Source organism: Rhinatrema bivittatum, chromosome 4 (genome assembly GCF_901001135.1).
Source record: "Rhinatrema bivittatum chromosome 4, aRhiBiv1.1, whole genome shotgun sequence".
Lineage (NCBI taxonomy): Eukaryota > Metazoa > Chordata > Amphibia > Gymnophiona > Rhinatrematidae > Rhinatrema > Rhinatrema bivittatum.
In genome coordinates, this window is record NC_042618.1 from 442,395,754 (window position 1) to 442,411,512 (window position 15,759).

At 46.5% G+C, this 15,759-nt stretch overlaps 1 protein-coding gene across 2 annotated transcripts in view; it reads right to left on the reverse strand.

Moving 5' to 3' along the window:
• Positions 1-15,759, reverse strand: part of VEZT (vezatin, adherens junctions transmembrane protein) — an 85,947-nt gene that overhangs the window by 36,288 nt on the left and 33,900 nt on the right. Inside the window, exons 6-7 of one of the 2 annotated variants that reach the window (XM_029601597.1) lie at positions 14,636-14,773; positions 8,396-8,543 (exon numbers count right to left, since the gene is read on the reverse strand). In XM_029601597.1, coding sequence (XP_029457457.1) covers positions 8,396-8,543; positions 14,636-14,773 — 286 coding nt within the window. Of the gene's footprint in view, positions 1-8,395; positions 8,544-14,635; positions 14,786-15,759 lie in introns of both variants that reach the window. The other variant, XM_029601596.1, reaches the window with a different exon arrangement.

Consider the following 15,759-nt stretch of genomic DNA (forward strand, 5'->3'; position numbering starts at 1 on the left):
CAGGGAGGTGTAATCCTTTTATCACAGTAGCAACACCAGCGAAATACAGCCCCAGGATGCTCAGCTCACTTTACCCAGTGGAAGTAGTATCCAACCAACCAATGGAGTAATCTGAAGTCAGAATTTGTTTTCTTCTGTTTTTCAGGCACCTTTCTAGGTGTGTGCGATCTGGTCAGATGACTTAACACTTCCCTACATCTACACCTACTGGAAGCAGGGAGCTTATCGTTTCATAATGTAAGGACTTTTCTTCATTCATATTGGTCCTTCATTTCTAGTGTTACTTTAATGGAGGAATATCTCCCTACTGTTTTATGCTTGACATGAAACTTCAGACCCAACGTGTTAACTGTCTGAGGGAGAATAAAGGACATCTCTGCTGCTGGGCTTCCCTGGCAGATCAAGCAGGGAACACACAACATGTACAAATCAGCTCCAAGTTCCTGGCATTTCTAATACTGTTCAATAAATCCAAAAAGGGCTTGCTAGCTTAAATGGCTTTCTCTGGTATCATATACTGTGGTGATCGCCACTGTTTTGGCTGTTGTACCACTTAAATATGTTCCTTTATGAAATAACATTAATTTTTCAGTATTTTTTTCTTTGCACGTAAAAATCAATTAAAAAGTTCTCTCCCGGGTGCTTACAGAGGGAGCAGGAGACGAGTTGAGCACTTTGAAGATCCTATTGCTGGTGCCGTCCCTTCCCCCTGCTTGCGGCACAGCTAACGTCATCCCCAACTGTCAAGTGAGACATCATAAGTGGCAGGCCGGCGACATACACCTTAGGTAGGATTTTTTGATCGTTGGGGGCTCTACTCTGTGGCTGTTGGAACCTGTGCCAAGTTGGAGGAGGAAGAAGCGGTCGGGTAAGATCCCAGCTTATGTGGCCACTTCTGCTGGCCCCATGGATAGCCATGTAGTGCAGACAAAACAGGGGCAGTGATGTAGAAGGCTCAGGCTTGTCGGGCTGGCCTCCCTCAACCTCAGTTGCAATCTACCTCCCATTCAGCCCTTTACCCTTGGTGGAGCCCAGTCCCCCCATGACACCAACAGTGAAGTACTGGTCATTTCCTCAACTCCTAGAATGGACTCTTCTGAGAGTGTCTCTCTAATTTAGCAGAAGGTGTAAATTCACTTCCTGAAGGGAATGTTCAACCTTTACAAGTGGAGCAAGTAGGAATTTCACTAGATGGTGCAGCATTTCCATCATTGTCTTGTGATTCTGACAGGAACCTAGCAATATATCATTAAGAGATCGATGGAGGATAATGACCAGGATGGAAAAAAATCCACTCTCCATCCCAACCCCTCAGATAGTCTAACCGCATGGTATTAGATGTCCCATTTCCTAAGCTTACGCACCTTGAGGAAACCAGAGGATGCACCTTCTTCTCCGCAGGACCAAAGCTATGGATCAGCCTACCAACCCCCCCCCCCAAAAAAAAACAAACAAACAAACAACCTCTAAAAACCTTCCTCTTCAAAAAAGCATTCCCAAATCTAAGTGATAATGGACTACCCCCAACTTGTCCCTCTGTGGAGAGCACTCCCTAGCCGACTACTGACCACTTAATTGGCCTCCTTCTGGATAGAAGGACCCCTTCTCAAATAAACGTTGCTTCTCGATGACTTTGTTTCCCCCCTGATGAATTATGTAATGTTGCCCCCCATTCATTTGATTGTGTATGTTCATATTGTACCCCACTCTGAACATAAGAAGGGTGGGTAATAAATGTCTTTAAATAAATAAATGTTGACCCAATCATTGGAAGATTTGAATAAATTAAGAGAGAATACTAAACAAAAGTTTGTTAACTGTGAACGTCAAGAAAAAGATTTAGGTGAAGTTAAACAGATAGCTGCTGATCATATAAGAAAGAGAGTTTGCTTATGCATACTAGACTGGAACATATTGAAAACTTCCAGTGGGGAAAAACCTGCGTTTTATTAGCTTCCCTAAGACCCAGCTGCTTTCTCCGATTGAGCAGTTTAAAAAATATCTAATTGAAATGTTGGGATACCCTGTTGATAAAATTTCTTTTGTCTCAAATGTATACTAAATGTTCCTATACTGAGTCCAACCTTTCCTTTTTTCTTGAGTTAGCAGTTGATGACATTTCCTTGAGAGCCACTGTACTTCTTTTTCCTTAGGAGAGAGACAAAGAAGAGATCTTTTGAAAATATTTTCTTAACAAAGATTTCCTTTTTTTGTGGGAAGAAAATCTGGGTTTTTCCAGATGTTTCCTATGTCACTCAAACTTGAAGAAAATACTTTTCTTCTGTTAAAGGAAAAGGTTAGTACCTTCTCCCTAAAATAGCTAAGTGCTTAGTTACTTATCAAAAGAATAAGTTTCTCTGATTCCATGCACCTGGAAACTTTTTTGAATAAGACAAGACAAATATAAGGTATCTGTGGGAGAGGCTTGTGGGATATGTGCCAGTTGTAGAATAGATTATAAATGGTGTCCTCCTTTCTCCACTGTATTGATGTTTTCTTTATATCTTTCTATAATAGGCTCCCGTTTAGTGAGCTAGGAAATGAAATGTTATTGAAGTGTTTCCTGTATATTGAAGTTGATTATCCTGTTTTCATATTTCTTCTTGTAATAATCACATAAACCTGAATAAAGGTGAAATTATAAATACAATAAGTTCTCTCCCTTTTTAGTACAGGAGTGTTCATTATATTCTCCCAGAATTACTTATCTTGCATTTAGTAGTTAAAGGAAAACTGGTTCTTACCTGCTAAATTTCGTTCCTGTAGTACCATGGATCAGCCCAGACTCCTGGGCTTTACCTCCCCTCCGGCAGGCGGAGACAGACTAATTTCTGTGGACTCTGTCATATACCCTTGAGGTGCCACCTAGAGTCTGTCAGTATTCCACTGTATCCAAGCAGAACAATAATAAAGATTCACAACTGTCACTGAACAACCTCCCCCCGAAGAGCAGAGCACGTAGAATGAGCCTTAAGCCCGACCGGGATCGGCTGGCCCTATACAAGGTATGCAGACATGATAGCCTCCTTCAGCCAACGGGCGATAAGATACTTGCCTTGGAAGCTTTCTGACCCCTTTTGGGTCCACTCCATAACACAAAAAGATGGTCTGAAAGACAAACTGTTCGTGGCCTCCAGGTAATGCAACACCTGTTTCACATCTAGCTTTTGCAAATCTCTGGTGAAGAGGAATCTAGACCCGCGAAGGAAGGAAGCTCCACTGACTGATTTAAATGAAAAGCAGAGACCACCTTTGGGAGAAAGGAGGGAACCATGCGCAATGAAACACCCGCTTCCGAAATCCTTAAGAAAGGCTCTCTGCAAGATAACGCCTGGAGCTCTGAAATGCGCCTCGTCGAAACAATAGCGACCAAAAACACCATTTTCAAAAGTGAGGTCCTTCAGGGTCCCCCGCTTCAAGGGCTCAAAGGGTGCGGAGAACCAAATTAAGTTTCCAGGAAGGGCAGGGATTACGAACCGGAGAGCGCAAATGCTTGACTCCTCAGGAACCTAGCCACATCGGGATGCGAAGCCAGCGCCACCCCCTGCACTTTACTTCGAAAACAACCTAATGCCGCTACCTGAACTCGCAGGGACAATCCTGCCTGAAGAAATTCCAGAACTTCCGGGATTGAGGCCTTGGAAGGACGAATACTATGCTCCAAACACCAGGACTCAAACACTCCCCAAACCCTAACATAGGCTCTGGAGGTAGAGGTTTTACGGGAGTGCAAGAGCGTGGCGATAACCACAGGTGAGTAACCCCTCAAACTCAACCTCTGCCTTTCAAAAGCCATGCCGCTAGACAGAAGCGATCGGCCTCGCCGAAAGAGACAGGCCCCTGACGCAGTAGAGTCAGGGATGGAGGGAACCGCAGCGAACAGTCGACTGCTAGAGTCAGGACATCCACAAACCACAGGCACCGTGGCCATTCCGGAGCCACTAGAATCACTATACCCGGGTGAATTTTGATTTGGCGCAACACTTTTCTGACCAACGGCCACGGAAGAAAGACATACAACAGAATGTCCTTTGGCCAGGGCAGAACCAGAGCATCTACCCGGTTCTCGTCAGCAACTGAAGAAACGAGGAGCCTTGGCATTGCAGTATGTTGGGATGAGGTCCATGGATGGCCTGATCCAAACGCTGGCACAGAAGACGAAAGGCCTCGTCTGAGAGAGTTCCCACTCTCCAGGATCCAACTCGTTTCAACTGAGAAAATCGGCCTGCTTGTTGCCACAGGACAGCTCCTGGTTCCTCCTTGATGACTGATGTAAGCTACCGCAGTGGCATTGTCAGACAGTATCTTCCCCGACCTCCCTTCCACTAAGGGAAGAAGGGCCTGTAACGCCAGCCGAACTGCCCTGGTCTCCAAATGATTGGTCGACCAGGAGGATTCAGTCTTTGTCCATTGGCCCTGCACCGCTGATCCCAACACACTGCCCCCCAGCCGGAGAGGCTGGCGTCGGTAGTGACAATGATCCACGTGGGAATCTCCAAGTCCACTCCCCCCCCCCCCCGACGCAAGCGGTCTGGACACATCCACCAATGTAGACTGGATCGCACCAAGTCCGTCAGCGGTAAGCGAAGTTGAAACTGCTGGAAAAGTGGACTCCAGCAGGAGAGCAACGCAGACTGAAGAGGACGCATATGAGCAAAGGCCCACAGGACCAGCTCGAGTGTGGAAGCCTTCGACCCCAGAACCTGCAAATAATCCCAGGCCCTGGGCCGAAGCAAGGAACTGAATAAATCCACCTGGGAAACCAACTTGGAAAGCCTCTCTTCTGTAAGAAAAACCTTGCCCAAGACCGTATCAAACCTGGCCCTCAGAAACTCCAAGGACGGGGAAGGAATCAGATGGCTCTTGTTGGGGTTGACCACCCAACCTAAGGAAGTCAATCTCTGGAGAACCCGCTGGTGCATGGTCTTGCACAAGGCCTCCGACTTCACACGAATCATCCAGTTCGTCCAGGTAGGTATGAACCAGTATGCCCTCGCGTCGCAGGATCGCTGCTACCACCACCATCACCTTGGTGAAAACCCTGGGTGCTGTCGCGAGGCCGAACGGGACAGCACAAAACTGGAAGTGTTGTCAGAGGATCGCAAACTGTAGGTATTTCTGGTGATCCGGATGAATGGGAATGTGCAGATAAGCCTCCGTCAGGTCCAATGACGCCAGATACTCTCCCTTGTGTATGGATGCTATCACAGAGCGCAGAGTTTCCATCCCAAAACGAGGCACGTTCAGCGTCTGATTGACCTGTTTCAAATCGAGAATGGGGCGAAAATGTTCCTTCCTTTTTCGGCACAATGAAATAGATCGAGTAACACCCGTGCCTGAGTTCTCCGGCTGGAACTGGAACTATGGCGCTGAGATCTTGTAAGCGCTGCAGGGTGTCGTGTACCACTTGCCTTTTTTGATGGTACACGCATGGGGAAACCATGAAGCGGTCTTGGATCGGCAGTGCAAAATCTAAAGCGTAGCAGTATTCGATTATGCTCAGGACCCATTGATCCGATGTTACGTGGTCCACTCCTCCAGGAATAAGGACAGCCTGCCCCCAATCTTTGTAACCATGGAGTGAACCGGCCGCACTTCTTTGTGAGGGCTTGGGGCCCCCATGAGACTGAGGAGCTCCTTCTCTGGAGGGCCGCCGGCCTCGAAAGGACTAGGTCCACATATTTTGACGGCTTTGTCCCTGACGAAACGAGGAACCCATGGATTGGGAGGAGCGAATACGTCGATTCCCCTGAAATCTCGCTCTCTGAGGGAAAGAGCCTCTTGTCCTAGGCCTGTCCTCCGGCAGCTTCTGGACCTTGTTCTCCCCGAGCGACTTGATCATATCTTCCAACTGCTGTCCGAACAGCAATCTGCCTTTGAAGGGCAGAGAACTCAAATGCGCCTTGGAGGATACATCTGCCAACCAATTTCGCAACCATAGGAGTCGACGCACTGAAACCGCTGAGACCATCGTCCTTCTTGAAGTCCGCAAGAGATCATACAGTGCGTTCGCACTGGAAGCCACGCAGCCTCCCAACCTGTTGTGACTGGGCATCAGTAAGTTCCATGGATGCTTGGAAATCCTGAATCTAGCGGAGACTGGCCCGCTGTGCAAAGCTGCTGCAGATGGCAGCCCAGAACCCGAGAGCAGATACCTTAAAGATCTTCTTAAGATGCACCTCCAACTTGCGGTCCTGCAAGTCCTTTAAGGCTGTGGCTCCCATCACTGGAATAGTAGACTTCGTCACTGCTGAGACAGCAGCGTCCACCTTAGGCACTCTGAGAAGATCCAGCGTGTCCTCTGGGAGTGGGTATAACTTATCCATGGCCCTGCTCACCTTCAACCCCAAATCAGGAGTGTCCCACTCCTTAAATAAAAAGGTCAGACCCCGAGAAGTGGAATGGGAATGACCGCGCTGGACCTTGGAGTCCCAGCATCACCGGATCCATAGTAGCCCCAATCCTGGAATCCTCCTGAGGGACTTCAATTCCCAGTTCGCTAAGGATGATCGGAGTAAGGGGACCCAATTCATCCTTCCGGTACAAGGGAACCACTTTGGGGTCATCCCCCTCCACCGGAGGGGAGCCCATGTGCTTGGTCGGAGGAGTCTGGGTATCCGGGTCCCCCTCCTGACCCTGATCAGGAGCTGGCCACGGAGACTCCCCTTGATCTGAAAGATCCGAAGATGTGCTGTCCCTCGGTCAGACCATGGATCGAAATGGACATTTCTCCTTAGGTGCTCCAGACTTCAGCGCCTGAATCCGCTTTTGGGCTGAAGCAGAACCTCCCCCCTGGTCCTACTGACGAGGGTACCCTACGAGCTACCTTGTGCCCCTTCGACTTACCAGCCCTGTGAGCCTTAAAAGCACAAAATCTGAGGTGAACGACGAGGAAGATCCTTCGGAATCATCCCCCCCTCGTCATCCCCTGCCGAATCCTCTGCAGCCCCAACCAAACCGGCCCCCCCAGGTGCTCTAGGCCGCGGTGACAGGGGAAGCAGAAGCCCTTCCCCCAAAGCAACTTTTTCCTGCTCCCGCATGGTCCTTAAAATGGCCTCTGTTCCTGCGCTGAGCAGGAACAGATCCGGGGCCTGCCAAGACAAAATCGGGACGCTAGCCCCCCCCCCCCCGGTCGCAATTCACCCTCCAATTTCACTGGAGCAGCGACCCCCGAAGACCCCTCTCCCCCTGACAAACACTCCGTGCAAATGCCAGCACGGGAGAGCCACGCGTGCGCGGCCACACATGGCACAGGCCGCACCACGTGGCATGAGCAGCGGTCTAAATTTAGCTCGGTCAGAGAGAGGAGCGGCGAAAAACCAAAGGCCTACCCGATCGGAGCTGTCCGCAGTCTGAAACTAACACCCGCAGAGAGCAAGCTAGGCTGGCAGAGGAGAATTTAAAGACACAGGACCAAATTTTTTATTTTTTTAAATTGTGCAGGGGCTAACTGAAGGTGAGAGCCCGATACCCCAGGGATCACCTTCAGTGGGCAGTTACAGGGTCCTCAACCCTCTGCTCCTGAGCCTCAAATACCAGGGGGGGTGGTCCCACCAGTACCAGACAACCCCCTGGGAGGCTAAAGGGGAAACTAGCCTAAGATCAAAAACTGATCCCTTTCTAGCCATCAGGACTATGAATATACTAAATCAATACCGAATCCTTACAAAAAACAACTAAATCCTGACAAAAATACCAGACTTCAGGGAAGCACCTCTTCCACCTGCTGGAGACAGATTCAAGGTGGCACCTCAGGGGTATACGACAGAGTCCACAGAAATTGGTCTGTCTCCGCCTGCTGGAGGGGAGGTAAAAACCCAGGAGTCTGGGCTGATCCGGGTACGTACAGGGAACTTTCAAGGTCATTATTTCACTGCTGTTGTCTGAGATGCTGGACACTGCCAGCGTTTCGACCGATGCAGTCTGCTTCAGGGGCCGGGAAGAGTTATGATCAGGGGGTGTGCTTTCAATCAACTGGGCTCCATTTTGTGGACATCATCCCAACTGAGTGAAAGAAAAATGCTGATCATAACACTCCCGGTTAGAATACAACATTGAAACTCCCAGGCAAAATAAAATAAAACTGCTCAGGGGATTGTAGGCAGAGAGTTAGAAATGCCATTGTACACGTTGAATGTTCCCTGCTTGATATGCCAAGCATGCCCAGAGGCAGAGATGCCCTTTATTCTGCCTCAGAGGGTTCATGCCAAGCATGAAACAGTAGGAAGATATTCCTCCACTAAGATAACACTAGAAATAAAAGGACATTTGTGAAGTCCTTGTGTTACGAAGCAGAAAAATAACACTGCTAATGAAATAAGTCGGCCCCACTGTGCTGTTGACATGGAGATGAATGTGCGTGGGCTAGGGCCAGTTCTCCTCAGCTGCAGCTTACCTTTAGTGCAGGCAAGCTGAAGCCGTCTGTAAGGTTATGCGCCTCTTCCTCCAGCACCTGCTGCTTGCTCAGACCCAGGCCCAGCTCCTTCAGAGGGACCACGCAGATATAGTTGGTCACGTTGTCAGTCTCCAAGTTCAAAGGGTAGGTTTAACCTGGGTTAAGGTCACTAACCAAGAGCCCTTTTACAAATACTGCCAATCTTTCAGGTTTTGGCTAGACATTTAAATAGTTTAAATGCTTCTCCTTTAAAAATCGCCTCTTAAAATCCTCGCAGCACGTGATTCTCGCCAGAGCTCTGAAAGGTGGGGTGGGTTGGGGAAAGAGGAGCACATAAAGACACAAGTTTGAGAATGGGGAGAGGAACAGATCTCAGGTGAAGGAAAAAAACCCAAGAGTTTACAAATGAACCGTGCATTGGAGGAAAGTCTCCAAAGGTTGACAGCAGCGAGAATACCAGGCTCAGGCCTCCTATTTACTGTTTACATTTTGGTCCAAAAGCCATTAACTTATTTTTGGCAGTCACTGCCCCTTAATTATAAAAAAATACATAAATAATAAAAAATAATCATACATTGATATAATTGATTAGGTCTGTACATGCTGCAGTGGGGGGGAAGTCTACAAAAGCTCATCACGTGCAAACAAAACAATCCCGGGCTCCACAGCTCTCAACATCTCTTTTCAGAAACTTTTTGAATTTGGTTGAGATTACCGATGGAGCTACATAAATCTTTGTTGCAGTGGAAACTGGCCATTCACTCGGACTCCGTTCTGCTTTTTTTCCTCTCTTTAGTAAGGGATGAGGAAGCCGCTTGTACTTGCACTGGAAACCACCCTGCCTTTCCTAGGGGGGAGAGAGGGAGGCCGAGCGGATCCTCTCTGCCTGCCCCCCTGCTGGCAGATATTTGGATGAAAGGCACCGTCCATGTCTGCTTGAACAGAACGCTAAACTTTAATGTGGAATCCATAACGTAAGATGGCCCCAGGGGTACAAAGGATGTGGTGCAACCTACGAGAAATCACTTTTTATGCGAGAGTCAAAAATCCTCTTGTTCCTACAGTTATCAGTCATTTGTTGGAGCTTCGGCGGAATTCTTTCGGAGGGATCTTGAGTAAGGGGTGTGAGACAGTATGCATCTCTTAAATCTGTTTCCTTCACATAACCTGCTCTATTCAATACTACTACAGCTTCACCTCTGCAGATTCTAGAACAATTTATGGGTTAGACAAAGTCATTTTCAAAGGACTTACGGCCGTAAATGTAACATACTACTGTAGCTATTTCCAAAAGCCCATTTACATACAGAAAGCACATTTATGCGCATAAAACCCAGTTTTCCCCGAGTGTAAACACTTAAAATAATTACTTCCCTCAGTTTTAGTGAGATGTTTTTAACTTCTCTGTACTCTTCTTTTTTGAAAATGTGCTCAGACTCTCTGCTTTTTTTGTTCAATGTTTGATGAATTGCTAGGAATGAATTAACATGCAAGAGTAAAGAGAACCCATTGTGAAAGTCTATTTACAGTTGATCTGTCAGGAAGGGTTTGTGGGTTGATAAAATAAATAAAATCCTTTTACTCCAGTGTCAGAATGAATGTATAAATATCTGCCCTTGTTTGAAAGGGATCAAATGTTTCTGTCTTAACACGATAGTCCTATGCTTAAGTGTCTTGGGCCTAGATTCATCATTTTGCAATAAATATACCAAAAATAACACCCGTGCTACAAAAAGGGGCGTGGCTAGGGACTTTTTCCTGGTACCACATCGCATAGGTATTTTAATGCAACATGCGTCACATTTTTATTTATACCATTTTAAGAGGGGGCACTAGTAATTCGGGGGGAGGTTTGTGGAGCAGTTTAACATGCATAATCATACGTAAGAACAGCACAGTTACCATCGGTGAAGGTTTAACGTGATTTGGAGGTATGAAAGGGTACAAAAACCTACTCTTCTTTCATCTCTCCAAATCACATTAAATCTTCACCGATGGTAACTGTGTTGTTCTTACGTATGATTATGCATGTTAAACTGCCCTCCCCAAAACCCAACTCACCCCGAGTTCATAATGCCCCTCTTACAGTGGTATAAAGAGTTCAAAAATCAGTGGACCCCCCCACAGAGTCTCCCTCTCCCCCCCGAAACAGGATTTGTGATAAATCCCATTTTGGCCATAACACCCAGCTATCGCAGGCATAACGCTCAGTAAAAAGGTGTAGCTATTTCTGGTGTTAAATCCCACGATAGCGTGTATTACGTTATCCCACACACAACGTTAACCAGCTCTCATTTCCATTTACTCTGCCCAAACTCCTCCCACTTGAATACAATTTTCAAATTTGCCTTATGCATTTTGTGATGTGGTATTTATCGCATGCGTTAGGGCCTAATGTACGCGATAATGCCATAACGCTCACGATAATGCCCTAATGCAATTTAATAAATGACCCTCTAGTTTGTAAAGGAATTAGAATTCCATTTAAAATATTTCTATTTTGCCTTCCCCCCCCCCCCCAATTAAAAAAAAAAAATTGTACAAGGTGGGGTGGTTGGTGGTCACAGGATGTGCTAGCAGTAGGTGGCTGCTGATCTGGTAAGCTCCCACTCTCCTCCAGGTATTATTAATTTCTTGATCCCATGCACTGAAATCGGGGCCCTAAACAGTGAAGGAGGAAGCCGAAAAGTCCATTCCAATGCTTTGGAGGGGGAAGAACAGGAGGTCTGGCTGAAGAGAACAAGCCAATAGTAGACTCTGGAAAAACCTCAGGTCCTTGAAGAAGTGGCATGGGGAGACTAGACACCCCTGGGTGCCACGCTGCCTAGTGAGATGGTGGATGTGATAGAGCTGTAATGCAGCAGATGGGAGGGAAAAAAAAAACCCAACCCCCAGGGAAAAACAAGAATAGGAGTAGGAGGAAAAACCTTCCGATAGCTGGCTTACCGGTGAAAGTGAAAGGAAACTATCCGGCTGTATTCTTGGCTCCAATAGATTCCTGAGCTCCTGCAACCTGACTGAAGACCGTGCATGCAACTGGGCCCTGGTGCCAGTTCTTGCAGAGTGTAGAAGGCTTCAGGCAATCATACTGAAGCTATCCCAGTTTGGTGAGAAATAAAATTTTAGAGGCCAGAAGGAAACGTTTTCTATATCAAGGCTGAAGAATTTATTTCTTTCAAGACTTTTCAGTTGAAGAGGAGTTCACCGACATTAAGAGAGTTGCAATAGAGACATGCAATACTCAATGCTGTCCCCTGCGTGTTTGAGAGTGTAGTATGAAGGCAAGGTCTCAGGATTCGATGGTGTTAATGAAGTCTGCCTTTTCCTGCTTCAGCTCGGAGAAGCAGAAAACAATGGCACTTGAGCCCTGCTACTACATATCCTTTATATGTGTTCCACTTTATTATATGCACAGGTGGCTGGCTCTGAATGGGAGTTGAGTAAATGCACAGGTACACAGAGACAGGGGTGACGTGGGATGTTAGGTTACTTAGGGTTTTTGTATGCGAGGAAGTTTTAAGAGATACAGAGGTGGGAAGACAAGGGTTCATTTTTGTGATGGTCAACTGTGTTTTCCTTGCCAAGGCTACTATATATTTCGCTGAAATGGTTGGTGGAGCCTACATCCAGGAAAACGAGCAACTGCTGGACATGGGCATCCCTCTATGTGGCGGGAAACTCGCTGATGTCAAGAATGCCTTCTTTGACCTGTTACAGACAGGCAAAGTTTACAGCATATTGGATTAAAAAAAACAAAACACGTCAGACTGTGTGTTTTTGTCCTGGATGTGGATTGGACTGCTGGAAGGATGCTTTGGACTTATTACATAACAGATAAGTGGTGGTTTCAGGGAATGTGATTCTGGAAGGGCAGGAGGAGGTTTGGGGGGACGTGCTCAGGGTTGTAGGATGGTTTATTGTTCCTCTGGGCTCAATGGCAGCTACAGCTCAGATGTGCTATTCAATGGGGGGGAAGGGGAGCTGAGGGGTAGACGATATTGCAGGATGGAAATTCCCCTCATTCTCTTACAGCCAAGCTGGAGTTTGGGATTAAATTTGTGGTCTGGACATTGTATGGGGATTGGAAAGTTGAGTGTGCGCATGGGTTTTATGGGAGGTGGTACAGTGGTGCACTGCTACAGTATGTTCATGTTTAAAGCGTAATTACGGCTAACACTGTGGCAAATTTCTTCTCTCTCAACGTAAGAGGAGTTAGTTCTCCCACGAAGCGCAAGAGAATACTAGACTTCCTTGAGTAACGTAATGGTGGCGCTCCTCCAAGAAACTCATCTGAATGATACAGGAGCATGCCAAGCTCAAGCAGGAATGGGTGGGATGAGGGTTATTTTCTTCTTCTTGCAACACTAGAAGTAGGTGGAGCTTGCATCCTAGCCTTCCCTATGCAGGTAACTAAAATGCCAATAGAGCCAGACGGCTGATTCCTCACTTTAGAATGCGCTGCATGTGTGAAGAGATTTGCCTTGGTAACTGTATATGGTCCCAATGAGCAGCAGAGGGAGTATTATAGGGAACGGGCAGGACTCTTGGAGAACTTCCCATCACTGCCATAGATCCTGGGGAGAGACTGGAACACCTGCCTGGACCCTAGCCAGGACCGCTGTTCACACACCAGGCAGAGGGGCTCAGACTCCTGATGAGCTGCCTGGCTCTGATGGATACATCAGAGGTCCAATGCCTCACAGGCAAAGACTTCCCTTGCTTCTTCCAGAGCTGCATAGACTTTTCCCTATGTGCGGCAGACGTTTCTCACATTGCAGGTAAGCTAGACATCCTGGTATGTCAGATGCCTGACCATCACGCAGGCCTATCCCCTCTGAAGATCTCACAGGGGCTGGAGGCCAGTAAGTCAGCCATCTTAAATAGGTGACACTGAGAAGAGAACAGTCTCTGAAGCATCGTATCGGTCAGTTGGAGGCTCAGCACATGGCTAGTTGCGCTTCCAAAATATATCCTTACAGAAGGCCAGATATGAGCTTCAGCGGCGGCAAATAGATGGCAGAGAGATCTTTTCAGTTCTCACCAAGAGATGAATGAGCACAAAAATAAAGCAGGGGCCCTCAGGAGGACAGCAGCCCAAACACTGATTCATAATATAAGAACAAAGAAGGGTAAGGTTTCTCACTATTTGCAGACCATTAACTCTTTCAAAGAGTATATGAAGAACTCTATGCTAAAGTGGAGAAGTGTAGCTTAGAAGATATCAATGAATATGTGGGTGGGGGTGGAGCTCCCTGGTATATTGAGAGGCAGGCACCCAAGCTGGCAGCTCCTATAACACTTGTAGAGGTTTGCAAGGCGTTGGCTGGGCTACTGAATGGAAAAAGCCCTGTGCCAGATGGCTCATCTAGTCATTTACAACTGATTCTCTCAAGAGTTGATTCCTACCTTACTGGGGATGTTTGATCATAAGCAGACATTTCCAGAGGTAGACAAGCATCTGACCGTTGCCAGTGTGTTGATACACAAACAGGGACAGGATAGCCTACATCCAGGTTCCTACTGTCCCATTTCACTTCTCAACACCAACATTACAATATTGGCTAAAGTACTCCAACTCCAGTTGGAGACTATAATGCTCTGTCTAAATGGGACTGACCAGACTGGATTCATTAAGGGCAGGCTGTCCACTACTAACACCTGGAAGTGCCCTTGGCTAAAAGGGAAAGGGAGGTGGGTTTAGGGGTAGCAATAGATGCAGAAAAAGCCTTTAAACACCTAAGTTGCCCTTTTCTTTTGGTTCTCCCTTCTAGAGAAGTTTGGTTTTCCAGCTAGGTTCAGAGGGCGGATCAGGACCCTATACTTGGATCCTTGGTTAGTGTGTTGACCAATGGATTCTGCTTGAATTATTTATTTATCTCAAACGGGACTAGGCAGGGGTGTCCTCTCTCCCCTCTACTGTTTGACCTGTTTGTATTATTTCAAAGTTTAACATCTCGTCCCATAATCCACCTTGTACAATATTTTGCTTTAACTTTTTATTTATAACAGAGGCAGAACAGTACCACACATAGCACTGTATTCATACAGCATAGAGTAAAAACCTATTAACACAAGGTAAGCTAGACAATACATCCAAGTTAGCAACTGCCTGAGAAAATTTGCAATGAGTGTAAGGAATGCAAAACCCAGCAGAGCTCAAACGCGCCCATTGTTCAAGGACTTTGTCATCCATAACCACACATGTGGAACAATGAGCTCTTCTCCTTGGCAAAAGGATATTTTTTCAGCATATACAAGGTGGCAGATCTTGAAGCTCGAAAGTTGGCTCTCACAGACCTATAGACAGCTTTCCGCAGCCCGAAGAGATGCTGGCTGGGATGCTGGCCAGATTTATCGTAGGGGCAAGCAGCACTGACCCTGTCAAGCAAACTTGAAAAGTAAAATGTGATACATCTGTACAGATGTCCCAAAGTATCATTTTTATTTTTTTATTTTTATTTTTTTTATTTATTTATTTAATTTTATATACCGGCAACCGTTTGCACATCGTGCCGGTTTACAGATAACTTAAAACAAGGATAAATATAGGCAAAGCCTTTACAAGGAACATTGTGTAACCTAGAACATAGTAACAGATCAATAACTAAATAAATAGGGGAGGGAGGGGAGGGGGTGGTCGAGACAAAGGGGGGGGGGGCAGGGGGGGGTGAAGACGGAAACGTGAGGAGAAAATATGTACAGGGAAACAATGAACAAGTGGTATGTACATAGGTTGTGTGCAATATTTGAAAATGCGCAAGGGCAACAGTGAAAGGGGTAAGAAGATATGTACGGTGCTAATAAGAGATAGATTATTGTGTGCATGATAAGTGAGGGGTTTGTGGTTGTCTTGAGGGGATGGGTGTAGGTCCTGTGGTAGGGGTGTTAGTACTAGTACTAGATGGAGGTTGGGTTAAGGTGTTTATAGGTGGTGAAGGTGATTGGGGGTGTGCTTGGAGGAAGAGCCAGGTTTTGAGTTTCTTTTTAAAGGTGGGTGTGGAGGTCAAGTGGCATGGAGTTCCACAGGGAAGGGCCTGCAAGGGAAAGGGCCCTATTGGTGGTGGAGATGAGTCTTGTGGATTTTATAGATGTCAACTTTTAGACTTTTCAATGTCATGGCAATGAATTGTCAATTGTAACAGCAGCAGACCCTTATAATTTATCAGGGGCTGTGGTAGCCAGGTGACCGCCTGATAAACCTGTGCTCTAAGCTTTAAAATTTGTAAAAAGCATCTATTTGTCCAAAAGACCATATAGCCAACATCAGGGGGTCTGCTTTGCACAAAATACAATCTTAAATTTATTTTTATGTTAATGTGTTTTCAATATTTTCATAATATTCAACTTGTGTTTTTAAATTTTAT